At 47.3% G+C, this 13,548-nt stretch overlaps 1 protein-coding gene across 1 annotated transcript in view; it reads right to left on the minus strand.

Moving 5' to 3' along the window:
• Positions 1–5,542: 5,542 nt before the first annotated feature.
• The window catches only part of LOC107119995 (sulfotransferase 1C2-like), an 11,749-nt gene continuing 3,743 nt past the window's right edge, over positions 5,543–13,548 (minus strand). The window contains exons 2-7 of the mRNA XM_015422630.1: positions 10,130–10,255; positions 9,778–9,875; positions 8,689–8,815; positions 7,677–7,771; positions 6,124–6,304; positions 5,543–5,750 (exon numbers count right to left, since the gene is read on the minus strand). Coding sequence (XP_015278116.1) covers positions 5,638–5,750; positions 6,124–6,304; positions 7,677–7,771; positions 8,689–8,815; positions 9,778–9,875; positions 10,130–10,255 — 740 coding nt within the window. The 3' untranslated portion in view covers positions 5,543–5,637. The remainder of the gene's footprint in view (positions 5,751–6,123; positions 6,305–7,676; positions 7,772–8,688; positions 8,816–9,777; positions 9,876–10,129; positions 10,256–13,548) is intronic.

The following is a 13,548-nucleotide window of genomic DNA, read 5'->3' on the forward strand; positions in this document are numbered from 1 at the left end:
AGACACTAAAATGGATGGAAAATCCTTGGCTGCCTAGCAAATGATACCTCAGATTTCCAGCTGCAACCCATCCTTGGGAAACAGATCCAGTCTGGCTTAAGGGAGGGAATCTCCGTCCTCGGATTCCAGTTGTCTTGGCAACAAATGACAAAATTCCAGGTCTGAGCTACCACACCTGTTCTGCTTAGGCAACTGGGCTATTTCAGGCTGTGGAGGCAACCAAGTGGCATCTGGGATGCTAGGAACAGCTCTCTTGCAAAACTTTTCATGTAGGTACGTGTAATGAGCTTAGCCGGTTCTGGTGGAGACGGTGTTTTTCAAAAAAGTTGGGATGCCATGACGACACTCTTTTATTTATGTGGTTAGATATGGTGTATCTTTAACTTTCTTGTTATGTCTCTCTCTTTCTCTGGGTATGTAATGCTGCCACCAGGAATTTAATTCTAAATCTTCTTATTCAGTTTTTCCTTTGCTAAAAAATTCTGTAAGAAGATGTCTGCAAAAGAAAGTGCTGCTTCAAAGAAACAAAAAAATTGCTGATGAACACTTTCTTTAATGACAAATGGACTACTGAGTACCTACTTCTTTGTTTTAAACAAGGATAAAGCAGATTGCCTCATATGCCTCTGTATTAAAGTACAGCATTAAAAGGCACTTTGAATCATGAGCTTTAAGTACAGCATTAAAAGGCACTTTGAATCCTGTCACGAGCTATTCAATATATCAAAGAGACGTGTGAGTGAACAAGATAAAGTCTCGTTAAAAAATTAAATGTTATTGCAGCAAAATGGTTTTAGAAAGCATGTTGAGGAGAACCTGTATACTGTGAGGGCCAGCTATCATGTTGCTAAATGTATTGCTGAGAGTGGCAGACCATTCACTCCTTGTGAATTTGTTTAAAAGTGTATGGTTAAAGTAATGGAGGAAATGTGCCCTGGTATCTTGTGTTAGTTGTGTTAGTTTATCTGCATCTACAATCACAAGGCATGTTGAAGAATTAGGAGAAGAGTTGCATATGCCACTTATTGTCAAGGCAAAACATTTTGATTTTTTTCTTTGGCACTAGATGACAGCAATGACATTATAGACACTGCTCAACTACTAATTTTTAGGGAATTACAGAAGAGTTTTAAAGGCACTACAACTGCAGAAAACATATTCTTAAAAGTGTGTAAATCAGTAGAAAATCTTGATCTGAGCTGGGATAAATTGAAAAGCATCACAACTGATGGTGCAAGAAATAAGGTGGGAAATAAAACTGGTGTAGTTGTAAGAATCAATGAAGAGATACTGAAATTATATTGGTAACATCTGAAATAGAAAATTCATTTTTGGCAATATATTCATCTTTATTGCAGAGATTCTTCCCAGCCCTGACAAACTCAGCTTAGAACATATTTTCAGGTCTTTTTTGTGTTTTCCTTCAAACTGCATTATAGTTATCACTGAATACTGTGTCACTTTGCCCGGTCAGGTTTATTCCTAAATATGTTTTATTGTTAGTTCACACCCTGTAGTTTTCTTGATAATTTCCTCTTCATGTTTTGTTAGAAATTTAGTGATTGTTTTTGTTTCTCTTCTATTAATTTCAAACCCCGAAAAGGACCCAAATCTCTCAATTTGTTCTAAAACATGCTGCAGTGTCTTGTGTGGATTTAAAATTGTCAGGACGACATCATTGGCATAACTTTTCAATTTGAATTCCTGTCCGTCTACTCTCAATCCTTCAGTTTTTGAATCCTGTCTTATTGTTGATGCAAAAAATGGCCATTGCAAGGATGAACAGAAGTGGCGACAGTGGACATCCTTGCCATGTCCCTTTCTCAATTTGAAATCCATCTGTTAAAACTCCATTAAGATTTTTGCATTCTGTTTCATATAAATTATATATCCAGTTCGCAAATCTAAATCCACAATCTGAATATTGTAGTTCTTTTTGTAAGGAAGTCCAAGAAAGGTTGTCAAATGCTTTTTCAGCATCGAAGAACATGAATGTGCTTTTCCCCCTCTGAATGTTGACTTTTGATCTTAGCAATTTTGTTACATTTTTAGTTAAGATGTAGCCCTCTTCAGGCATTGGGCATTTTGATGTGGCCCCCATGTGCCCAAAGACTGGGGGCCCTTGCTGTAGGGTTTTCAAGACAAGAGACATTCAAAGGTGGTTTGCCATTGCCTGCCTCCGCACCACAGCCCTGGTATTCCTTAGAGGTCTCCCATCCACTTGCTAGCCAGGGCTGATCCTGCTTAGCTTCTGAAATCTGACAAATCTGAAATGCTTCCACCCCGTACGTTCCCCCAAGAGCACTACGGTCAGGGGCCCAAAACTTACTAACCATCCCGGGCCCCAAGGAGGTCAAACTAGCCGCCACGAGGACCAGGGCCTTTTCGGTGGCGGCTCCTACCTGGTGGAATGAGCTCCCGGAGGAGATCAGGGCCCTGCGGGATCTCTGTTTCATATAAATTACATATCCAGTTCACAAATCTAAATCCACAATTGAAATATTGTAGTTCTTTTTGTAAGGAAGTCCAAGAAAGGCTGTCAAATACTTTTTCAGCATCGAAGAACATGAATGTTGCTTTCCCCCCTCTGAATGTTTACTTTTGATCTTAATAATTTTGTTACATTTTTAGTTAAGACGTAGCCCTCTTTGGGCATTGGGCACTCTGATGTGGCCCCCATGTGCCCAAAGATTGGGGGCCCCTGCTGTAGGGTTTTCAAGACAAGAGACATTCAAAGGTGGTTTGCCATTGCCTACCTCCGCATCACAGCCCTGGTATTCCTTAGAGGTCTCCCATCCATTTGCTAGCCAGGGCTGATCCTGCTTAGCTTCTGAAATCTGACAAGATTGGGCTAGCCTGGGCTATCCAGTTTGGTGTAGTGGTTAAGTGTGCGGACTCTAATCTGAGAGAACCGGGTTTGAGTCTCCACTCCTCCACTTGCACCTGCTGATGTGACCTTGGGTCAGTCGCAAGCTCTGGCACAGCTGTCCTTGAAAAAGAGCAGTTTGTGTCAGAGTTGTGTGTCAGGGTGTCTGTTGTGGGGAGGGGAAGGGGAAGGAGTTTGTAAGCCGCTCTGAGACTCCAAGTGAAGGGTGGGTTATAAATCCAATCTCCTCCTCCTCCTCCTTGGGTGGTTCTGAATGTACTATCAACTAATTTCATTGGGCAGCATCAAATTCCCAACATGCTGGGGTGGGGGAAACCACAACAGTTAATCGGGATTGCAAGCATAGGCACCACCTGAATCTTTGTCTTACTTTCCTTCCCAGTTCTCTCTTCAGCCCTTTTTTCTTTCCCAATTTTGCTTCAGAAATTTATCTCGGCCTCCCACCTGTCGCCTAGCATGTGACCCAGCGCCCCACAGAGACACCTGCCCCTCCCAGCCTTCCTGGGAGACACAGCCATACCCATTATGCAGACAAATAGCCAAAGAGCACCCCATCCCACACTTTGGAGGGGACCCCATGAAGAAGGAGAACCAACGCCACCTCCTGCTCCCGCAGCACCCTGCCTCCGGGACGAAGCCTCTTTGCTGTCAGAGCTCCCGCCACATCCTTCTGCTCTGAACCCTTCCGCAGAGACGAGGGCTCAGATGCATCCAAGAGACGCCACCACGAGCCTCGCAAAGAAGCCAGAGAAAGAGCCAGGGGGCCAGAGGAACAGCCATCATCTCCATCAGTCTAGGAACAAGTCAACAGCCAACGTTTGTCACAAAAGGCAGTGCCGGTCCACCCTTGAAGTCGACCGATGCTTCCACCAAGTGAACTGGCCGCAAGCAGTGCTGCGTAAGTGGGCGAGGGCGAAAGTGAGCCAGGGAGGGGGCACATGCGAGGCTCGTCTCCAACAAGATGCAGCGGCCAGCAAAAACAGCTCCCTTGACCCAGACGGACAACGCTTAGCACGTGGCGAGCGGGAGGAAAGGAGAGCAGATTCCAGGGACACTGTCGAAATGGTGTCTCCGCACAGATTCTCAGATGATAGGTGAACATGGAACGATGCTCCTCTGGGTGCTGAGAGTGTAGTAAAATATTCCCCCCTGCTGTTCATTGCTGCTCCACTGGCTTGCTGTATTTTTGTTCTGCCATCAAGTTGCAGTTGACTTAATGGTGATCCCATCGGGTTTTCAAGGCGAGAGACATTCAGAGGTGGCTTGCTACCGCCTGCCTCTGTGTCGTGACCCTGGACTTCCTTGGTGGACTCCCATCCAAGTGCTACTAGCCAGGGCTGGCCGGCTTATCTTGTGAAATCCCAGGAGACTAGCCTGGGCCATGCAGGTCAGGGGAGTCTTCAGTGATCAACCCTGTCTGGCCGTGGGTGTCTCCTGCCCCCTTCAGTCCCGCTAAAGAAGCACAGGCTTTGGTCAAAGGCAGGCTCGAGAATCCCAGGCTTCACTGGGTCCCCCTTATATTGACCAAGTTCCTGGCCTTCAAAGATACAGTCCCAAAGCTGAAAACAGATCTGGTGGCAACTCAGAATCCTGAATGGGGCTGATCAGGATTTTGGGTGGTCCTAGTATATGGGTTCCACCAGGGGTCATTTCGTAGAAAAAGAGGTTATCATTAGGATAACCTATTTTCATATGCCACACCCCCTGACATCACCGGAAGTGTGTCAGAAGGCAACACCCATTGCTCAGGCTCCACTGGACTGTTTTGGATTGCTAGCTATGGGGGGACGGGACGCGCAGATCCTCGTGCTCCTCCTGGCCCGGGGCTGCTGGGAGCAGGGGGCAGGGCTTGTTGCATGTCCCCGCCCCCTGGGCTCTTTACTGCCGGAGCTCTGCTCCTGTCCGCTCCTGAAGGAAATGACCCCTGGGTTCCACATAGCTCCGTGGTCCGCTTCAGTAGTCAAGACATTGCGAATTCGAGGGATACCGGCAGGCTCCGAGCCGGGGCAGGAGCAGACACATAGATAATAGGGTGGGACAGGGAACGGTAAAAACACTTTTCTCCCCTGGTCAATGGCAGTCCTGCCTACTGCCCCCCCCCCCCCCACCCATACACTACATGTGGCTTATTGGGGCTCGCTTGCCTGGCTCACCAGGAAAATGGTCCAGAGGGGAAGCTTATCCCTCCCCCCCCCAGAAGTCCCACTCTGAATTGAATCCCTGCATGCCTACGCACACATTTGATCTCAGCCAAAAGGACGAGAAGCATGCCTAATACATTAATTTGTAAAAACTGTGGGTAGCTCTATTCACGCAGCTCCCAGATCACGCGTACCTGAACACAAAGCTTAAGCTCAGTCAGCAGAGATGTGCCCTTCTCATCGTTTTAAAATCTCGCCTGCAGCCCTGACAGAAGAGAGGCTAGGTTTCCCCCCGCCGCCCCAAGCCACAGCTAGAATATTCAAGAGCCCAAGAGTTGAGGCTAGGTTCTGTGTCAGAAACCAAATCCTCTGTGGAAACAAATGCAACCATGCCAGAGGCACGGTGTCTATGGCAACTCAAGTATGCAAAGCAGAGGACTCCCAAGATGATCAATTTTTAATTATTATTTCATGATAAAGACCTCTGATTGGTCATGATAAGTATGCACAGACTCCTGGCAACAGCTGGATTAAGCAAAGCAACTGAGGATGCTGGATGAGATGAATCCCTGCCTACAAAGGGATTTCCAGCAGTGGTATTTTGGACCCTCAGAACTCCACTGTGAAAGTCAGAGTGGTATCAGCCATCTTCCTCTGGTAGTCTTCATCAAATCGCTCATTCTGAGCCACAGTGAAGTGGTTCTTCCAGTCGCCAACGGACCCTATAAGACATACATAGAAACCCACTAAAAATGGAATGGGAAAGAATTTAGGGGCGATGTTCTCTGTTTAGCCCCAGAAACAGCTGTTGCAGGTAGTTGGGGCAAAGTTAGAGCTTCTTTTTTCATTTACAAAACTGAATGTTGCAATAGGTGTTTTGGGGAATTCACAAATGGGAGATTATGCAGGTATATATCCTGGGATTGGGGTGGTCCTATATTGTCCAAATATGGAGATAAGGCCAACTCACCCTCAATGATTCAGATTTTGTGACATCTTGGGGTGGTGAAGAGGAGGTAATGCATGGGTTGAGGTGAACTGCCAGCTGCCAAACTGGGCATGGCTGACTTTCCCCAAAACAAGTGGCATTTTTACCTTTCCGCATGAAGGGGGAAATAGACTGGTCCATGACCGAGAGGGGTACGCCGGCCCGGTTAGCCATGGGGTTGTCCTTCATGACGTCAAACGAGGTGTGGTGGACAATCTTGTCTACGGTCGCCTCGTCTAGCTGCTTCCCTATAAATCGCATCACTTTCTGGATTTCACGCTTTGGGTTCTGGAGAGATGGAGAGCATGAAGCAGTACTGGCAAGTTAAAAAAAACAAAAAACGACACAAGGCAGGGAGGTCTGTGCCTAAAGATTTCACCTCACAGGGCCCAGAGGCCTGGCACTGAAGCTCAGAGAGTTCTGGCATTCCAGTATAAAGGTAAAGGTTCCCTTGCTCGAAAGCCAGTCGAATCTGACTCTAGGGTTGTGGTGCTCATCTCCATTTCAAAGCCGAAGAGCCAGCGCTGTCTGAAGACATTTCTGTGGTCATGTGGCCACTGCCAGCATGACTAAACACCAAGGCGCACAGAACGCTGTTACCTTCCCACTGAAGAGGTACCTATTTATCTACTTGCAATTTCTTGCTTTTGAACTGCTAGGTTGGCAGGAGCTGGAACGAGAGACGGGAGCTCACTCCATCATGCGGCACACTCGGGTCTCGATCGAACTGCCGAACTACCGACCTTCCACAGCCTGCAGTTCAGCATCTTAACCACTTGAGCCACCGCAGCTCCTATTCCAGTATAGTTTTTAAAAAACAAACAAACTGATAAACCTTCCCTGAATGGAGAACTTGTGCAGAGGAGCATCTGCAGTGATACAAACCAATTTACATCACTTTTTGTTCTTGCGGCCTTTCCTCCATTAGGTCTAGTTTCATGGGTTCCGTGTTCCCCTCCCCCTGAGGCCCCCCAGTGTAAAGAGGAAATAAAGCAGGATCTGGTCTGAGAACATCAAGTCAGGAAACAGGAACACAGGGACTGGAGGCAGGCAAAGGTTTGCAGAACTGAGAGACAAGCCAAGGAGGGGAAGAAGCCCAAGGGCAGGAATGGAGACAGAGCGGCACCCTTGACCTAATGACTGCCAGCCTCTTCTATAAGCAAGGGGTTCCTGAGGTTGGGATGTGTGGCAGCCATTAGGTTCTGAACTGCAATGGATTCTGAGTGCAACGGATCGAACGGAGGTGTGAGACAGCAACAGCTATCTCTTCCCTCCCTCTCCTGTCAGCCAGATATAGAGTGGAATCCCTCACTGAAGGGAACACATATGACAGGAAATCCTTTTTGCTGTGCTTTTTCAGGGCAGGAGTTCAGGATATTTGGCCAGAGGGAGGTGCCCCTTGGGGAGAAAAAAGCCAAGAAAGTCTGTAATTTCAGAAACACGTTCTTGGCCTTTGTGTTGCAAGGAAGCAGAGGCTGATGGGAAATGGAAGAGACTTCTGGGAAATACACAAGGACCTTGTATGCTCATCCCTTTAAAGGTGAGTCCATACCCCCCACCTCACGCTTCCCCCCACCTTTGAAAAATGAACACAGATACAGGCAAGATGTGGTATTCCAGAGCCCCTTGCATCCTGCAAGCTCCTTCCAGGACTGCTCACCTTCTTGATGTCTTCAAAGAAGAGGAAGAGCATGCGGTGACTGTCCTTCATTTCCCACCAACCTTTCACATGATCATACCATGGCCCCCAGCCCACTGGAAGATATAGAATGGGACAAGTGGGTGGAGAGGTGCACAAAGCCCAGTACCCCAGCAGGTGGCGCTCTAAAAGCCCTTTTGAAAACTCCCAACACTGTCAGGAAGAGCACCCAACCCAAAGGACCTATCAAGCCACAGTTATTTGTGACCTACTGAACCCCATGGAAGAAATCAAGTCACAACCACCTCCCTCACCCATTTTCAATGAGATTTAGGCATAACTAATGTTAGTCTCAAAAATCTGCGATTGGAATAAATGGGGGAAGTTATATTTTCGTATATCATCATTTAATCTGCACGCTTCCCCGAAAAGGAGGGGTCTTCTCAAGTGACAAAGGCACACAAGACTCAGGGGTGTGGAGCTTTGTGTGCAAATGCAGTGTGTAAAAGGGACTACGTGCCTGCCCAGGGAAACCCATTTACACTGCAATCCTATGCAGAGCTAAACCCATCTAAACCTACTGACTTCAGTGAATGGAGAGGGAAGGAACTCTGCTTGGGGTTCTAGCCCCGCCTCCTGGGCACAAAGGAGTCTTTATGCTCAGTGATCTCCCCTCATTCTTTTCTTTCTGAACCTTTTGGTGGAGTCTTTATGCTCAGTGATCTCCCCTCTCTTTTCTTTCTGAACCTTTTAGTCCCAGAGGCCTTCTTCCCACATTTTGGCCTGTTTTCTACAACCATGAGGACTAGGACGTCTCATTTTCGAAAGAATAAGATCAGACACTCCAAATTGTAAAGCACAAGGATGTAAGTGACACATCAGCACCACTTTTAAAGGGAGTTATGGGGCACAGTTATTGAAAGGAGTATATACGGAGGTACTGTGTTATACAGATTTTTCTGTATTGTCTGTAGTTAAGCCATTATGGGTATCATTAACTTTTTAAAAAAACACTGGGAGTTGGTTCTGTTACCTTTGCCTGCCATGAAAGTCTCAAAATATTCCGGCCAAGTCCCAGGGTCAGGGATCACCTTGCTCATCCTCTGGAAGTGGAAGTAGGACACCATGCAGTCCTTGGCGTTCCTTGCCACATACAAGAACTGAGGCAGCCAGAGAAACAGAACAAGCATTTAATTTATCTAGGTACTTACAGTCTGCTTTCCTTCCCAATGGGGAGCCAAAGCAGTTTACAGTGTCATTCACCCCTTGTCACACAAGCTTTTGAAGTAAACTAGACTGAGAGAAACTAGCCCCTGGAGGGGGGGGGGTTGGGGGCAACACCCCCTCCAGAATTTGCCCTGCCCCCTCCCCCTAGGAGGGGAGGGAGAGGAGTGGCCTCTGTGTGGCCTCGTCAGGTCTGCTTCTGGCTGTAGTGGGAGTTGAAAGACCAGTATGGCAGAGAGAACTGGCAACTGAGTGAGCTTCAGCCAGTGTCTCGCAAGATTGCTTGGATCTACCCCCTCCTAGTCCACCCACTTTCCCTTAAATTTAATGTATTTCTTTGTGGTGAATAGCCACCTGGCAAGCTTCCAAGGCAGAGTGGGGACTTGAACCTGGGTCTCCCAGATCCTAGTCTGACACTCTGGTCACTTAAAATGTGTATTTATTTGACTAATTTATCTCCAACTTTTTCTCCAGAAAACTCAGAGGGCTTGTTTGGAGGCAGACTGTCACTAGATGGACAGTGCAATCCTAAACAGAGTTATACCTTTCTAAGCCAGTTGGCATCAGTGTACTTGGAAGGGTGTGAATCTGCCTAGGATGGCCCTGAGAGACTGGCATAGGTTTAGTTATGTACCAGGATCATAGGCCCTCAGAAAAGCTGTGAGAAACAGGCTTGGCTTGGGGCTGTTCACCAGAACGTACACGATGCACTTAAGGCAGGAATCCACTCACTCAGGGTCTCCACACAAGAAGTAAGGCTGGGCAATATATACCACATTCCCACAAACAAATCAGGAACGCTGACTTGCTCTACCCCACAGCCCAGTGTCTAGGCAAGGAGCTCCCCGTGTGGCAAACGGTTGCTTCAGAGCTGCCTAGGCCCTTTCCACATCCTTACTTTGCACTTCTGTTCCCAAAAGGATGGTGGGAGGAGCCGCACAGGAAGATGGGTTTTCAGAGTCCGTGGAGAGGGCATCGCATCTGCCTGCTGCACCCCTGCCCAAAGAAAGAAGGCGCTGAGGTGAAACAATGGCTGAGGGACGGCAGATGCTCCTGCCTCATTTCAGAGGGTGACTGTGAAAAGGAGTCCATTTTTAATCAGGATTAACGGACCAGATTTCTACTGCAGGGAAGCCTGGGAATTGTAGTTTTGCAGTGCTGCAGAGATAGTTTCCGAGCTTCCCCAGAATGGGCAGGTTTCCTTGAGGAAAGCCAGGGAAGGTAAGACTCAGAAATGCCAAAAATGTCACCTGAGGGCTGGGGTGGCCGTGCCCACTCGATGAATGGGTGTCGTTGATGCACGGGGGCCCGCTGACATTTCTCCAGGTCACCCTCCTGTTGGATCATGTCCACTATCTCCTGTATCCATGTGGTACCTTTTATTGGAGAAAGAGAAGGGGGGGGGGGGAATCAGTTCTATATGTTCAGTGCTGAGCGTATTTAAGTGACCCGAGTGCTGCACCGAGAAGAGCTCAATTCTGCATCCTGAACACATAATGCACATTGAACAAAGAGGTGCTTATTTTGTATCATTTAAGATCTTCTATGAGCCATGAATTACGATTGCTGGGGAATTAAGATTGCTGGGGAAAAGATCAACAACCTCAGATATGCAGATGATACCACTCTAATGGCAGAAAGTGAAGAGGACCTAAAGAGCCTCTTGCTCAGGGTAAAAGAGGAGAGCGCAAAAGTGGGCTTGAAGCTCAACATCAAAAAAACTAAGATCATGGCATCCAGCCCCATCACTCCTTGGCAAATAGAAGGGGAAGCTGTGGAAGTAGTGACAGACTTCACGTTCCTGGGATCCCAGATCACCGCAGACTGTGACAGCAGCCATGAAATTAAAACACGCCTGCTCCTTGGGAGGAAAGCGATGGCAAACCTAAACAGCATGATAAAAAGTAGAGACATCACCCTGCCAACAAAAGTCCGCATGGTCAAAGCAATGGTATTCCCAGTAGTCATGTATGGCTGTGAGAGTTGGACTATAAGGAAGGCCGAGCGCCGAAGAATAGATTCTTTTGAACTATGGTGCTGGAGGAGACTCTTGAGAGTCCCTTGGACTGCAAGAAGAACAAATCAGTCAATCCTCAAAGAAATCAACCCTGACTGTTCCCTGGAAGGCCAGATAATGAAACTGAAGCTCAAATACTTTGGCCACCAAATGAGAAGGGAGCACTCACTGGAGAAGACCCTGATGCTGGGAAAGATTGAAGGTCAAAGAAGACGGGGACGGCAAAGGATGAGATGGTTAGACAGTGTCATCGATGCAACAAACATGAAATTGAGCAAACTTCAGAGGACGGCGGAAAACAGGAGGGCCTGGCGAGATGTTGTCCATGGGGTCGCGAAGAGTTGGACTCGACTGTGTGACTGAACAACAACAACAATGAGCCATGAAGGGCCACGGTGGCTCAGAGGTTAAGACGCTGAAACACGGCAGTTCGAGACCCTAGTGCCGCGTGATGGAGTGAGCTCCCATCTTTGGCCCCAGCTCCTGCCAACCAAGCATTCAAAAGCAAGAAATTGCAAGTAGATAAATAGGTACTGCTTCGGTGAGAAGGTAACAGCGTTCCATGCACCTCGGCGTCTAGTCATGCTGGCCAAATTACCACGGAGAAGTCTTTGGAAAGCGCTGGCTCTTCAGCTTGGAAACGGAGATGAGCACCGCCCCTTAGAGTCAGATTCAACTAGCTTTCAAGCAAGGGAAACCTTTATGAGCCATGAAGGTGGCATGGTATTGCCTGATCTCATCAGATCTCAGAAGCAAAACAGGGTCATCCCTGGTTAGTACTTGGATGGGAGACCTCCAGGGAAGACTGAAGAGAAAGGCAATGGCAAACCACCTCCGCTTCTCACTTGCTTTCAAGGCCCCTTGCTAGGGTCGCTCTAAGTCAGCTGTGACTTGACAGTACATGAGCCATAAAAGGCAAACAGGGACACCTCTAAAGTGGTTTTCCCTTAGATTTGCAAATCCTACTCAGCCAGTTTTTCAACCTCTGAGATTTCTTCAGGAATTGCTCACAGGGCTTTGTGCTCATCTTGGCAACTCCGAGGGACTAGAAACTTGATTTAAAGAAAACAAAACAAGATTCTCAAACTTACATTTTATGAATAAAAGAATGAACACTATTGCATGCCCTAACTGCCACCCAAATAACTATAACATTAAAAAGAATCACACAGAGAATCCAGCCTAGAGAGATCTGTTGCACAAACACTGGCAGACCACATACCTTCAACCAGTGTTCCCTCTAAGCTGAGTTAGTGTGAGCTAGCTCACAGATCTTCGTCGTAGTCTGTGCGCATCACACCTAAGGACTTGGACAGAGACATAAGGTTTCTTTCTTTTCTCTGTCTGCGGGCTTCAGCCTGCCTCCCCCCCGCTATTTTTACCTTAGCCTGGTAGTAAATAGTGGAAGGGGGAGGGGAGGTTGGAGCCCACAGACGGAGAAAAGAAAGGAACCTTATATCTCTAAGTCCAAGTCCTTTGGTGTGAATGCACAGATGACCATTCAAAAATCATCAGTTACTGGAAAGCAACCTGTTTTTTTTAGCCTCCGGCTCACACATTTTTGTCTTAGCTCAGGAAGGATGGCTCCAGAGCAAACTAATTTATGCAGTAGCCAAATTGCTCGCTCACAACTTTAATGCCAGTAGCTCAGAAAGTAGAATTTTTGCTGGCTTCCGGTCTGGCTAAGATGGAGGACTGAAGCGTTTCGCGAGCGTGCGAAGCGAGCGACGGCCACTTTTGACAGTTTGGGCAATATACAGCCCAACGCATCACTCCCCAGCGAGGGGGGGGGACAAGCAGGCAGCAGCGCCCTAGAGGGAGTGTGAGGTTGGCGTAATCCAGCTTCGGAAGAAGCTGAATTGGGCTTTGACCTCCTCCCACGAAGAAGGCAAGTGCCAAGCAACTCTATAGTGGCCGATCGAGCCGGATTACCGGCATAAATTCTTCGTCAGCAGACTTCTTTGAAGAAGGACAACAACTGTGAGTTAAAAGAAACAATGCGAAACCCGTTTTGAACGTGCTAGATAACAAAAACGTGCCGCTTACCTGAACTGAGTTTGGAGTCAATTTGAATTAAGCGGTTGAGCGGAAAATGAATAGTAAATCCCAGAAATCCGATTCCGGAGAGAAAAAAGTTGATTGAAGCCTTTAAAAACTGTAAAAACGCTTATTGTTTAACATTCCTGTGGTGAAGATGGAGCCGTGTGCGCAACTGTAAAATCGAAACTCACGAACAATAGCGTGGGAAGAGCAGGCTGGTGTCACAAAGAAAGAGGTCCGTGTGAAACATCCAGGAAGTTGAATTCCTAGACGGGCATTAGCGAAAGGAAGACAGTGGAACTTTTAAAGGTGCCGGACCGGAAGTGAGTTGTATGCGGAAGGAAGGGCCTGCAAAGTATCAATTTGACCTACTCTACATGAAATTACCATAGAGAAGTTGCGCCCGACATTTTGAGGAGGACTTCAACTAAATTTGCTTTTTTAATATATTTCTAAGGGTCTTTGGAAAGCGTAAACAGAGAGGCATGGAGGACTAAATCTTATCATCTAGAAGAGTGCTTTATTTTGCGAATCTGTGAATTGGAAAGAAATCGCCAAGACGGAGACCAGGAGAGGCAAGAAAAGAGCCGACTCAGACCCAGAACTTAAACC

This window comes from Gekko japonicus, unplaced genomic scaffold (genome assembly GCF_001447785.1).
Source record: "Gekko japonicus isolate JY-2015 unplaced genomic scaffold, Gekko_japonicus_V1.1 scaffold1980, whole genome shotgun sequence".
Classification (NCBI taxonomy): Eukaryota; Metazoa; Chordata; class Lepidosauria; order Squamata; family Gekkonidae; genus Gekko; species Gekko japonicus.